Source organism: Coturnix japonica, unplaced genomic scaffold (assembly GCF_054131305.1).
Source record: "Coturnix japonica strain WE unplaced genomic scaffold, WE-NBRP24 Scf061, whole genome shotgun sequence".
NCBI lineage: Eukaryota > Metazoa > Chordata > Aves > Galliformes > Phasianidae > Coturnix > Coturnix japonica.
In genome coordinates, this window is record NW_028188964.1 from 772,123 (window position 1) to 785,789 (window position 13,667).

The 13,667-nt window shown below is 51.8% G+C and overlaps 1 protein-coding gene and 1 long non-coding RNA gene across 2 annotated transcripts; both read right to left on the minus strand.

The window, feature by feature from the left end:
* Positions 1–4,250: 4,250 nt before the first annotated feature.
* LOC146751858 (uncharacterized) lies at positions 4,251–7,954 on the minus strand. Its single transcript, XM_085533538.1, has 4 exons — positions 7,765–7,954; positions 6,982–7,239; positions 5,956–6,109; positions 4,251–4,803 (listed from the first exon to the last, which is right to left on the minus strand). Exons 1-4 carry the CDS (start codon positions 7,852–7,854, stop codon positions 4,625–4,627), a joined length of 681 nt encoding a protein of 226 aa, XP_085389664.1. The 5' UTR covers positions 7,855–7,954; the 3' UTR covers positions 4,251–4,624.
* Positions 7,955–9,112: 1,158 nt separating this feature from the next.
* On the minus strand, positions 9,113–12,231 carry LOC146751859 (uncharacterized). The gene is made up of 3 exons (XR_014941168.1): positions 12,166–12,231; positions 10,572–10,656; positions 9,113–9,293 (listed from the first exon to the last, which is right to left on the minus strand). It is a non-coding gene; the product is annotated as an uncharacterized LOC146751859 (long non-coding RNA).
* Between the last annotated feature and the right edge of the window lie 1,436 nt (positions 12,232–13,667).

A 13,667-nucleotide genomic window follows, 5' to 3' on the forward strand; every position in this document is an offset into this window, starting at 1 on the left:
TTCTGGCTCCCGTGCCGTGCCCTGTCCTACAGCCCCCTCCTCATGCCATGTGAAACGCCAGTGCCAGCAGTGCCAGCAGTGTGGCCACCATGTTAGAACCCTGGCCATGTCACAGCAGTCACCTTGGTCACTACTGCCCCACGCAACGCACTCACCTCTGAGAGCTCTGGCCATTAACAGCCATGTGGGGAGCTAAGAGAGCGAGGCTGGAGGATTCCCAGGATTTAGGTGGGAAGATGTAGCTGGGGACAGCAGGGTCGAAGAGGAGGAGGAGGGGGCCCGCCAGGACCATCAGGCGGCAGACAGGCAAGAGAGCCCATTCCCGTCACAGCTGGACCAGCCATGTGACCCCCTCCATGGAGCCCATGGAGGTGGATCCACCTCCTGATGAACCCTTAATAAGCCCTCCGGCCCATAACGGAGCCCATAACAAAGCCTCTCCTCTTTTCATTGGCAGGAGAAGCCCCTTCAATCCTACCAAAGGATCAAACTGGATGTGTGGAGCAACTGGGGGTACGCGAAATACACCTGCGTGTACCGAGTGGAAATCCACAGCAACCCCTAAAAACCCCTAAAAATCCCTAATAAACTTTAAAAACCCCTAAAAAACCTAAAAAACATAAAAAACATTAATAAACCCTAAAAACCCCTAAACTCTGATGTCTACCAGAGGGTTTTAATTAGGGATTGATCATTCAATGAAGAGATGTCGATAACTTTCTGCCCGCCTCGAGGCTGGTTGGGGGGAGGGAGGAGCTGCAGGGATGAGTTGGGTGGGTATTTGGGGGGGGGGACTGGGGTGGGGACCAGGGCTAAGCCACAGGACAAGCAGGCCAACTTGGCCAAGTTCCCCAGGGCACAGCACATGCTGGATGAGGCAGAGGAACGTGCTGACACGGCTGAGTCCCAGGTAACAAGCTGCAGGCACGGAGCCGTGACATCAGCATCAAGGTGGGTTCCTACCCCACATCCCTGCCCTCCATCTTCTCACCTCCCTCCATCTCCTTTCCCAATAGAAAGGACTCAGTGAGGAACGAAAGCTGCAGATGCTCTGCCTTCCAGCCCCAACCTCTGATCTCACAACCCCTTTGGATCTCTCAACTCTCCTGCTTTCAGCCAATAAGAATTGTTGAGCGGCAGCAGCTGCATTTGTGGGACAGGGCTTAGTGTGGGTGGTGCTGTGGGGTTCGTGGGAGCCACGGGAGATGGAGGGTGGCCAAGAGTGTGAGTTGGCCACTCAGGCCATCCCACAGTGCCGTGAACTGTGGTACTAAAGGGCTGGACTGGAAGCACTGAGGTTTTGAGGGCCTGATGCACAGAGGGAGGCCAAAAAAGAGACCACGAGTCCATGAGCATTTATGGCACAAAGGAAGGCTTAGAGCTGTAATGGAGAACACACCTGGAGGCACAGATGCCTGCAAGCTGTCCTAGAGGCATAGGGGGAGGCCTAAAGGCTTAAAGGTTGCCCAGGAGGCTTAGAGGCCTTAAGGTAAAACAGCCTGGAGGGAGGCCCAGAGCCTGGCCAAGAGGCCTTGCAGCTTAGTAGTCTTGAGGCCAAAGGGAGGCGTGGACTTCTTCCTTCTTCCACCCGGGCGGTAACGCCGGACAATCCACCCGCCCTTGTTTCTCCATCCCCGGTACCGGAACCGAAAACAGCCGAAAAAAGCCGAAAAAAGCCGAAGTTCGGCTGGTGTTCGGAGCCGGTTCGGCTGCCGGAGGAGCCTTCTGAAGGGCCTTCCGGTTTACTTCCGGGTTGGTCTGGCCACTTCCGTTCCGGTTCGGCTTTCTTCGGAAGTATTCGGAAGCGCTCGGGTCGTTCTGAAGCGACTTCCGGTTAACTTCCGGGTTGCTGCGCGATCCACTTCGTCTCCGTTCGGATGCGCTCGGGTCTTTTCGGAGCGACTTCCGGTTTACTTTCGGGTTCCTTCGATTTCACCTTCGGAATTCTTCGGAACCGCTTGGGTCGGGTTCGGAACCGCTCCCAGCGACTTCCGGTTGACTTTTGAGTTGCTACAGGTGGCTTCCGGTCGGGTTCGGAGCTGTTCGGAACCTTTCGGAAACGCTCGGGTCCATTTCGGGATCGCTACGAGCGATTTCCGGGTTTTTCGCGCTTCGGTTCCGTTCGGAAGCGCTCGGGTCAACTTCGGAAACATTCAGAAACTTTCGGGTCCAGTTCGGAGCCGTTCGGAGCCGTTCGGGGTCGCTACGAGCGACTTCCGGGTTTCTTCAGGCTTCGGAACCATTCGGATCCTTTCGGAAGCGCTCGGGTTCACTTCGGAGGAGCTCGGAAACGCTCGGAGCCCTTTGGGTCCACTTCGGAGCCATTCGGGATCGCTACGAGCAATTTCCGTGTCTCTTCGGGCTTCGGACCCTTTCGGAACCATTCGGAACCGTTCGGAAGCGCTCCGGTCGACTTCGGAGACGCTCGGAAACACTCGGGTCCAGTTCGGAGCCATTCGGGGTCGTTACGATCGACTTTAGTGTTTCTTCAGTCTTCGGAACCGTTCGGAACCTTTCGGAAGCGCTCGGGTCGACTTAGGAACCACTCGGGTGCACTCGGAAGCGCTCGGAGCCGCTCGGGTCCAGTTCGGAGCCGCTCCGCTCGACTTCCGGGTTTCTTCGGGCTTCGGAAGCCTTCGGAACCGTTCGGAAGCGTTCGGAACCCGGAAGTCCCTTTATGCCTCTCCTAACCCGGAAGTCTCTTCTACCCCGTCCAACTCTATGGCCCTGGAGGACCGTCTCAATACAATCAATGCGTTGCCATCTGTTTAATGAGTTACAAGCGTTAATTAATGAGCTTTAATTAATCCCGGAGCAACATCCGGGTCTTTTCTAGATCCGTACTGAAGAGGCGAGCCAAGATGGCGGCCGGGAGAGACCGGAAGTAGCGATTGAGGCGCTGGGTTTGGAGTTCCTATAGGTGCCAAATAGTGAGCCATTAAAATGAATGGAGGCTCTGAGCTGCCAAACAGTCTTCCATAGGAATGAATGGAGGCCCATAGGTGCCAAATAGGGATCCATTCGAATGAATGGAGGGCCAGGGATGCCAAATAGTTAACCCGTAGAGCCCCATAGAGACCCCATAAACCCCATAGAGACCCCATAGCACACCATAGAGCCCTATAGCCCCCCATAGACCCCCATAGAGACCCATAGACCCCTATAGACCCGCCATAGAGCCCCATAGATCCCAACAGACCCCCATAGAGCTCCATAGAACACAATAGAACCCCATAGAGCCCCACAGACCCCCATAGAACGCCATAGAGCCCCATAGACACCCCATAAACCCCCACAGACCCCCATAGGACCCCATAGAGCCCCATATAGACCCCATAGAGCCCCATAGACCCCCATATACCCCCATAGACCCCATAGCTGCCAAATAGTGACCCATAGACCTCCCATAGAGCCCCATAGACCCCCATAGGACCCCATAGAGCCCCATAGACCCCCATAGACCCCATAAGGCTCCATAGAGCTCCATAGAACCCCATAGAGCCCCACAGACCCCCATAGAACGCCATAGAGCCCCATAGACACCCCATAAACCCCCACAGACCCCCATAGGACCCCATAGAGCCCCATAGAGCCCCATAAAGCCCCATATACCCCCATAGACCCCCATAGACCCCATAGCTGCCAAATAGTGACCCATAGACCCCTATAGACCCCCCATAGAGCCCCATAGACCCCCATAGGACCCCATAGAGCCCCATAGACCCCCATAGACCCCATAAGGCTCCATAGAGCCCCATAGAACCCAATAGGACCCCATAGAACCCCATAGGACCCAATTGGATCCAATAGGACCCCATATAGACCCCATAGCCACCCATAGAGCCCCATAGACCCCTATAGACCCCTAGTATAGGGGCTCTATGGGGGTCCTATGGGGGGTCTATGAGGGTCGTAGGGGTCCTATGGGGTCCAATGAATCACTATTTGGCAGCTATGGGGGTTAATGGATCGCTATTTGACAGCTATGGGGCTCTATGGGGTTCTATGGGGGGTTATGGGGTCTATGGGGCTCTATGGGGTCCTATGGGGCTCTATGGGGTCTAATGGGTCTGTATTTGGCAGCTATGGGGCTCTATGGGGTCCAGTGGAGGGTTATGGGGTCCTATGGGGCTCTATAGGGTCCTATGGGGTGGCTATGGGGGTCTATGGGGTCCTATGGGGCTCTATGGGTCACTATTTGGCAGCTATGGGGCTCTATGGGGGTCCTATGGGGGGTCTATGGGGTCTAATGGATCCCTATGGGGCTCTATGGGGCTCTATGGGGGTCTATAGGGTCCTATGCGGTGGCTATGGGACTCTATGGGGTCCTATGGGGGGTTATGGGGCTCTATGGGGTTCTATGGGGCTCTATGGGGTTCTATGGGGCTCTATGGGGGAATATGGATGACTATTTGGCAGCTATGGGGTCCTATGGGACTCTATGGATCACTATTTGGCAGCTATGGGGCTCTATGTAATCCAATAGATCACTATTTGGCAACTACGCTTTCCAATGTAAACTAAGGGATCACTATTTGGCAACGCTGGTTTCCTATGTCTTTTTATAGCTCACTATTTGGCAACAATGGGCCCCTATGTATACCAATGACTCCTTATTTGGCACCTATGCATTCGAATGGCTCACTATTTGGCAACCGACCCCTCCAAGGTCCTGGCAGCTTAAAGGCGTTACCTGAAGGAGCGACTGGATGTAAATGAGATTCATTGGTTCCATCCAGGTCCTGGCAGGTCGATACGGAGCCCAATGGAAAACTCCGCCATTAAATGGTGCCGGAGGGGAACCTAAGGGGGATAGAAAGGTCCTGGAAGGTTAAAGGAAGGGTCCTGGAAGGGGAATATGGGATTATATGGGGGTATTAAGGTCCTGGAAGGGGAAGAATGGGGTCTAATGGGGTCTTATGGGGTCTATGGGGTCTTATGGGGTCTATTAAGGTCCTGGAAGGGTAATAATGGGGGTCTATGGGGTCTTTAAGGTCCTGGAAGGGTAATAGTGGGGTTTAATGGGGTCTTATGGGGTCTATGGGGTCTTATGGGGTCTATTAAGGTCCTGGAAGGGTAATAATGGGGTCTTATGGGGTTATTAAGGTCCTGGAAGGTGAATAATGGGGTCTAATAAGGTCTTATGGGGTTGAGAAGGTCCTGGAAGGGGAATAATGGGATCTAATGGGGTCTATGGGGTCTTATGGGGTCTATGGGGTCTTATGGGATCTTATGGGGTCTATGGGGTCTTATGGGGTCTATGGGGTCTTATGGGGTGTTTAGGGTCCTGGAAGGGGAATAATGGGGTTTAATGGGGTCTATGGGGTCTTATGGGGTTCAGAAGGTCCTGGAAGGGTAATAATGGGGTCTTATGGAGTTATTAAGGTCCTGGAAGGGTAATAATGGGGTCTATGGTGTTTAATGGGGTCTTATGGGGTCTTTAAAGTCCTTGTAGGGTAATAATGGAGTCTTCGGGGTCTTATGTGGTCTATGGGGTCTTATGGGGTCTAATGGGGTCTATGGGGTCTGATGGGGTCTGATGGGGTCTATGGGGTCTTATGGGGTCTTATGGGGTCTTATGGGGTCTATGGAGTCTTATGGGGTCTATGGGGTCTTATGGGGTCTATGGGGTCTTATGGGGTGTTTAGGGTCCTGGAAGGGGAATAATGGGGTTTAATGGGGTCTATGGGGTCTTATGGGGTTGAGAAGGTCCTGGAAGGGTAATAATGGGGTCTTATGGGGTTATTAAGGTCCTGGAAGGGTAATAATGGGGTTTATGGTGTTTAATGGGGTCTTATGGGGTCTATGGGGTCCTTGTAGGGTAATAATGGAGTCTTTGGGGTCTTATGTGGTCTATGGGGTCTAATGGGGTCTAATGGGGTCTGTGGGGTCTTATGGGGTCTATGGAGTCTTATGGGGTCTATGGGGTCTTATGGGGTCTTATGGGGTCCTTACCTTTAAGGTCATATAAATACCACCATATTTGCTCGTTATCCACCTGGGTGTAATTAACATCCCGCACTAATTGACTTAAATTAATGGGGTGGTTCAAGGTTTGTAGGATCTGGACATTCCGGAAGCTTCCGATCCAATCCCGATCACTACGAAGCTGCCAGGACCCAAAAAAACCCCGTTATTAACCTGCCAGGACCCAAATCCCCCATAGAACCCAATGGGAAGACCCTATTACTTCCCTTTTACCCTTCTAGGACCCAAATCCCCCATAGAACCCAATGGGAAGACCCTATTACTTCCCTTTTACCCTTCCAGGACCCAAATCCCCCATAGAACCCAATGGGAAGACCCTATTACCAACTTTTACCCTTCCAGGACCCAAAACCCCATAGAACCCAATGGGATGACCCTATTACCAACTTTTACCCTTCCAGAACCCAAATCCCCCATAGAATCCAATGGGAAGACCCTATTACCTCCCTTTTCCCCTTCCAGGACCCAAAACCCCATAGAACCCAATGGGAAGACCCTATTACCTCCCTTTTCCCTTTCCAGGACCCAAACCCTACATCTCCTCAACGGAACCCCATAGAAACACCCAACCACCTCCATTTTAACCTTCCAGGACCCAAGTTCCTTCTTATCCCTTTTCCAGGACCCAAATCCCCATAGAACCCAATGGGACGACCCCAAATCCCCATTATTAACCTTCCAGGACCCAAATCCCATATAAAACCCTATATCTCCCCCATAGAACCCAATGGGACGACCCCAAATCCTCATTATTAACCTTCCAGGACCCAAATCCCATATAAAACCCTATATCTCCTCAATGGAACCTCATAGAAACACCCTACCATCCCATATAAAACCTTATATCTCCTCAACGGAACATGATAGAGAGACGCAACCACCACCATTTTAACCGGCCGGGTCCCCTCTTTCACCTCAACCCCTTCAATCCCTTCTAGGACCTTCCAAAACAGCCCCAAAAAACCCATTTTCCACACCCCCCCCCCCCCATACCTGTAGAGCCTCAATTAAGATTTCATTCGGGGTCCCATTAACAGCCTCATCCACCTCCAATGTCTTCAGCTCCTCGTGGGTCCCATAAAAGAGAACGAGGACGAGTTCTTTTGGGGTCCGGCTTTTATTTCCTTCCCCCCCATCCTCTGTGTTTTGGATCCAATGAAGAACGTTCCGGGGGAAGAAAAGGACCTGGCCGACTTCGGCTCGGTAGGTGGTGACGTTGGTTGGGGTGACGATGCCGATCCAGGCCGTGCCCTATAGATTATAGGGGAAATCCTATTAGATTTAGAGTAGACCCGCGAGGTAAAGGGGCTATAAGGTGGGGAAAGAAGGGATGGATAAGGCGAAAGAGGAATCGAAAGTATAGGGTCAAAAGCGGAAGAGAGAAAGAGGAAGTGGGAGGAAAAGCAAGATCCATGTTGTGCCCTATAGAATATAGGGTAAATCCTATAGGATTTTAGGGTAGACCCATGAGGTAAAGGGTTATAAGGTGGGGGAGGAAGGACTGGATGAAGCCAAGGAGGAAGAAGTATAGGATTAAAGGTGGAAGAGAGAAAGAGGAAGTGGAAGTAAAACCAAAGGCCACCCCCAATTAACATGGGCCGCCCCTATATATAACATGGCCAAATTCTATAGGATTTTAGGGTAGACCCGCGAGGTAAGGGGATTATAATATGGGGGAAGAAGGGTTGGATGAGGCCAAGGATGAAGAGGAAGTATAGGATTAAAGGTGGAAAAGAGAAAGAGGAAGTGGAAGCAAAACCAAAGGCTGCGGCCTACCTGCACCACGTAGCCATGAACGTTGGCATTAAAATGCCAGTGGGGGACCCGGAGCGCTCCAGGTTTGATCCTGATTAAAGCCAGGCTCATTTTGGCTTGATGCTCGTGGAGGCTTTGAGCGAAGACGCGAGCTTCTCAATCCGGATAACGCTTGGGATCCAGCCGGTACGTCGCCCATTGGATTTCACCTCCAGGGTAGCGTTGTGGCTGGAAAGGAAATGGGCTTATTCCTTTTTCTCTTCCCCCTCCCCTTCCCCTTCCCATAGGAAAGGAAGAAGATACCCCATAGGACCCTATAGGACCCCATAAGCCCCATAGGACCCCATAAGACCCCATAGGACCCCATAAACCCCATAGGAATCAATACGAAGCAATAGGACCCCATAAGACTCCTTAGGACCCCATAGAATCCCATAAGACCCCAGAAGACACCATAGCATGCCATAAGACCCCATAGGACCCCATAGGAACCAATAGGACACCATAGCACACCATAAGACCCCATAAGACCCCATAGGACCCTGTAGGACCCCATAAGCCCATAAGTCCATTTCCTCTCCCCTCCCGCTTCCTCTTCCCCTTCCATTTCCTCTCCCCTCTATACCCCCCCCACTTCCTCTTCCCCTCCCCTTCCTCCCTTCCCCTCTTACTTCCTCTCCTCTCCCCTCCCACTTCTTCCCCACTTACTCCCCACTTCCCCCCCCCACTTCCTTTTCCCTCCCACTTTGTCTTTTCCTTCCTCTTCCTCTTCCTCTTCCTTCTTCCCTTCCCCCTCTTATTCCCCTCCCTCTTCCCATTCCCTTCCTCTTCCTCCCCACTTCCTCTTCCCCTTCCCCTCCCACTTCCTTTTCCTCCCTCCCTTCCTCTTCCTCCTTACCACTTCCACTTCCTCCTCCCTTCCTCCCCCACTTCCTCTCCCCCCTATATCCCCCCACTTCCTCTTCCCCCCTTATTTCCCCCCTATATCCCCCCTACTTCCTCTTCCCCCCTTATTTCCTCCCTGTATCCCCCCCACTTCCTTTTCCCCCCTTATTTCCCCCCTGTATCCCCCCTACTTCCTCTTCCCCCCTTATTTCCCCCCTATATCCCCCCCTATTTCCTCTTCCCCCCTTATTTCCCCCCTATATCCCTCCACTTCCTCTTCCCCCCTTATTTCCCCCCTATATCCCCTCCTACTTCCTCTTCCCCCCCTTATTTCCCCTCTATATCCCCCCCACTTCCTCTTCCCCCCCATCTCCCCCCTATATCCCCCCTACTTCCTCTTCCCCCCTTATTTCCCCCCCACTTCCTCCCCCCACCCCATATCCCCCCCATCCACTTACCTCCGACATTCCCATCCTATACACGAACCAGAGCCGTCCTTCATCCCCCTCCACCTCATTAACCACCTTGTTTACACGCAGCTCGTTAATCGCCTTCCTATAGATGACGCTCAAGCTTCCCAGCCCCACGGCGGTCGTAATGGAGCCGGCCAACAGGCAGAGGCCGAACAGCTTCCATAGGGATCTCCTGCCCCACTCGGGCGCCATCTTGGATATGGGGGGGAGGGGAGAAAGGGGGGGTTACATAGGCCGAACCGGGCCAAAGTGGGCCAAGTTAGGCCTTGTTAGGCCTAATTGGGCCTAGTTAGGCCTAGTTAGGCCCTGCTAGGCCAAGGTAGGCCATGCTAGGCCTAGTTAGGCCTAGTTAGGCCAAGGTAGGCCAAGGTAGGCCATGCTAGGCCTAGTTAGGCCTAGTTAGGCCAAGCTAGGCCAAGGTAGGCCATGCTAGGCCCAAGATGGCCATGCTAGGCCAATCCAATCCAATCCAATCCAATCCAATCCAATCCAATCCAATCCAGGCCAATCCAGGCCTAGGCAGGCCAAGTTAGGCCCAAGATGGCCGTGCTAGGCCAATCCAATCCAATCCAATCCAATTCAGGCCAAGGTAGACCAAGTTAGACCAAGTTAGGCCCAAGATGGCTGTGCTAGGCCAATCCAATCCAATCCAATCCAGGCCAAGGTTGGCCATGATAGGCCTAGGTAGGCCTAGGTAGGCCTCGCTAGGACTCACTAGGCCTTACTAGGTCTCACTACTAAGACCCCATAGAAACCCATATGACCTCATAGAACCCATAAGACCCTATAAGACCCCATAGGACCCCAGAAGACCCCATAGGATCCCATAGGACCCCATAAGACCCCATAAGACCCCATAGGACCCCATAGGACCTCATAGAGACCCCATAGGACCCAATAGACCCCATAAGACCCCATAGGACCCCATAGGACCCCATAGGACCCCATAGGAACCCATAAGACCCCATAGTATCCAATGAGACCCCATAGGACCCCATAAGACCCCTTAGTATCTAATGAGACCCTATAGAACCCCATAGGAATCAATAGGACCCCATAGAGACCCCATAGAGACCCCATAGAGACCCAATAGGAATCAATAGGACCCCTTTAGAAACCATAAGACCCCATAGAACCCACTAGAACCCCATAGAACCCCATAAGATCCCATAGGACCCCATCAACCCCATAGAGACCCCATAGAGACCCCATAAGACCCTATAGAACCCCATAGGACCCCATAAGACCCTATAGAACCCCATAGGACCCCATAAAACCCTATTAGACCCCATAAACCCCATATGACCCCATAGAACCCCATAGAGGTTCTATGGGGTCTCTATGGGGAGACCCCATAGAGACCCCATAGACCCCATAGGACCCCATAAGTCCCCATAGGAACTCTATAGAGTTGTCACTAGGCCTCGCTAGGCCTCGCTAGGCCTCACTAGGCCTCACCCCAATCCTTACCTCTTTATGGTGTCCATCTTTTCCCTTCCGGGACCCAACGGGTTCCTCGGGTCCCATCTCGAAGGCCTCATTGTCCATCTTAGCTCTAATGAGGTTAATTAGGGCTTAATTGGGTTAATTAAGGGTTTAATTGGGTTAATTAAGGGCTGAATGGGGGTGTTAGAGGCCTAGTTAAGCTATGGGGCTCGGAGGAGGCTCCTATCCCCCCTTCCATTCAACTCTTTGGCCTTGGAGGACTTAATATCCCCTCAGCCTCCAACTCTATGATCCTGGAGGAGCCTCCTATCCCCCCCGGCCCTCCAACTCTACGGCCTTGGAGGACCACGTAAGACTCCATAGGAAACAATAGGACCCCATAGGAATTAATAGGACCCCATAGGACCCTATAGGACACCATAAGACCCCATAAGACCCCATAGAGACCACATAGGACCCCATAGGAACCAATACGACCCCATAAGACCCCATAGAGAGCCCATAAGACCCCATAGGACCCCATTAGACCCTATAGAAAGCAATAGGACCCCTTAAGACCCCATAGGACCCCATAGGACCCCATAGGACCCCATAAGACCCCATAAACCCCATAAGACCCCATAGGACCCCATAAGACCCCATAGGACCCCATAGGAATCAATAGGAAGCAATAGGACCCCATAATACCCCATAAGACCCTATAAGACCCTGTAAGACCCCATAGAGACCCCATAGGACCCTATAGGCCCCATAAGACCCCATAGAACCCCATAGAACCCCATATGACCCCATAGAACCCATAGGACCCCATAGAGACCCCATAAGACCCCATAGGACCCCATAGGATCGTATAAGACCCCATAGGAATCAATAGGACTCCATAAGACCCCATAGATTCTATAGGACCTCATAAGACCCCATAAGACCCCATAGGACCCCATAAGACCCCATAGAGACCCCATAAGACCCCATTGGACCCCATAGGAACCAATAGGACCCCATAGAGACCATAGACCCCATAGACCCCATAGAGACCCCATAGAAATCAATAGGAACCATTAGGACCCCATAAGACCCTATAGGACCCCATAGGACCCCATAGGACCCCATAAGACCCCATAGGAATCAATAGGAAGCAATAGGACCCCATAAGACCCCATAAACCCCATAGACCCCATAAGACCCCATAGACCCCATAAAACCCCATAAGACCCCATAACACCCCGTAACACCCCATAAGACCCCATAGGACCCCATAGACCCCATAGACTCCATAGACCACATAGACCCCATAGGACCCCATAGGAATTAATAGGAATCAGTAGGATCCCATAGGAACCAATGAGACCCCATAGGACCCCACAGATACCCCATAAGACCCCATAGAACCCATACACCTTATAGGACCCTATAGGAATTAATAGGAATCAGTAGGATTCCATAGGAACCAATGAGACCCCATAGGACCCCATAGGACCCCATAAGACCCCATAGGAAGCAATATGACCCCATAGGAATCAATAGGAATCAATAGGACCCCATAAGACCCCATAAGACCCCATAAGACCCCATACACCCCATAAAACCCTATAAGACCCCATAGACCCCATAGTCTCACCCTATATCCTCCTATAGGATGAAGCCGTTAGTGCTGTGTAACTATTGCCTCAGCCGTATGCAAATGAGGGCTGGAGGAGAGTTCTGATTGGTTGAAAGACCAGGAAAAGCTTCGTTTGATTGGTTAATAGGGGGAATTTGGGGCTCCTTCCTTCCCCTTATGGGGTTCTATGGGGTCTTATGGGGTTTATGGGGTCTATGGGGTCTTATGGGGTCTTATAGGATCCTATTGGTTCCTATGGGGTCTTATAGGGTCCTATGGGGTTTATATGGGGTCCTATGGGGTCTTATGGGGTCTGCGGGGTCCTATGGGGTCCTATAGGGTCCTATTGGTTCTTATGGGTTCTTATGGGGTCCTATTGGTTCCTATGGGGTCTTATGGGGTCTTATGGGGTCCTATGGGGTCTCTATAGGGTCTATGGGGTCCTATGGGGTCATATGGGGTTTATGGGGTCTAATGGGGTCCTATGGGGTCTTATGGGGTCCTATGGGGTCTATGGGGTCCTATGGGGTTTATATGGGGTCCTATGGGGTATTATGGGGTCTTATAGGGTTCTATGGGGTCTTATAGGGTCCTATTCATTTCTATGGGGTCTTATAGGGTCCTATGGGGTTGTATGGGGACTTATGAGGTTCTATGGGATCTTATGGGGTCTTATGAGGTCCTATTGGTTCTTATGGGGTCTTATGGTTTCTAATGATTCTATTGATTTCTATGGGGTTTATGGGGTCCTATGGGGTCTTATGGAGTTCTATTGGGTTCTATGGGGTCCTATTGGTTCCTATGGGGTCTCTGGGGTCTTATGGGGTCCTATTGATTCCTTTGGGGTCCTATGGGATTTTATGGGGTCTATGGAGTCTTATAGGGTCCTTTTGATTCCTATGGAGTCCTATTGGTTTCTATGGGGTCTTATGAGGTCTTACTGGTTCTTATGGGGTCTTATGGCTTCTAATGGGGTCCTATTGATTCCTATGGGGTCTTATGGGGTCCTATTTGTTCCTATGGGGTCTTATAGGGTCTTATGGGGTCTGTGGGGTCCTATGGATCCTATGGGGTCCTATGGGGTATTATAGGGACTTATGGGGTCTTATGGGGTTCTACGGGATCTTATTGGGTTCTATGGGGTCCTATTGATTCCTATGGGGTCTTATGGGGTCCTATTGTTTCCTATGGGGTCCTATGGGGTCTTGTAGGGACTTATGGTTTCTATGGGGTTTATGGGGTCCTATTCATTCCTATGGGGTCTTTTAGGGTCCTATGGGGTTCTATGGGGACTTATGAGGTTCTATGGGGTCCTATGGGGTCTCTATGGGGTTCTATGGGGTCTTATGGGGTCTTATAGGGACTTATGGGTTCTATGGGGTATCATGGGGTCTTATAGGTTCCTATGGGATTCTATGGGGTCGTATTCTATGGGGTTCTATGGGGTCTTATGGGGTCCTATTGGTTTCTATGGGGTTCTATGGGGTCCTATTGATTCCTATGGGGTCTTGTGGGGTCCT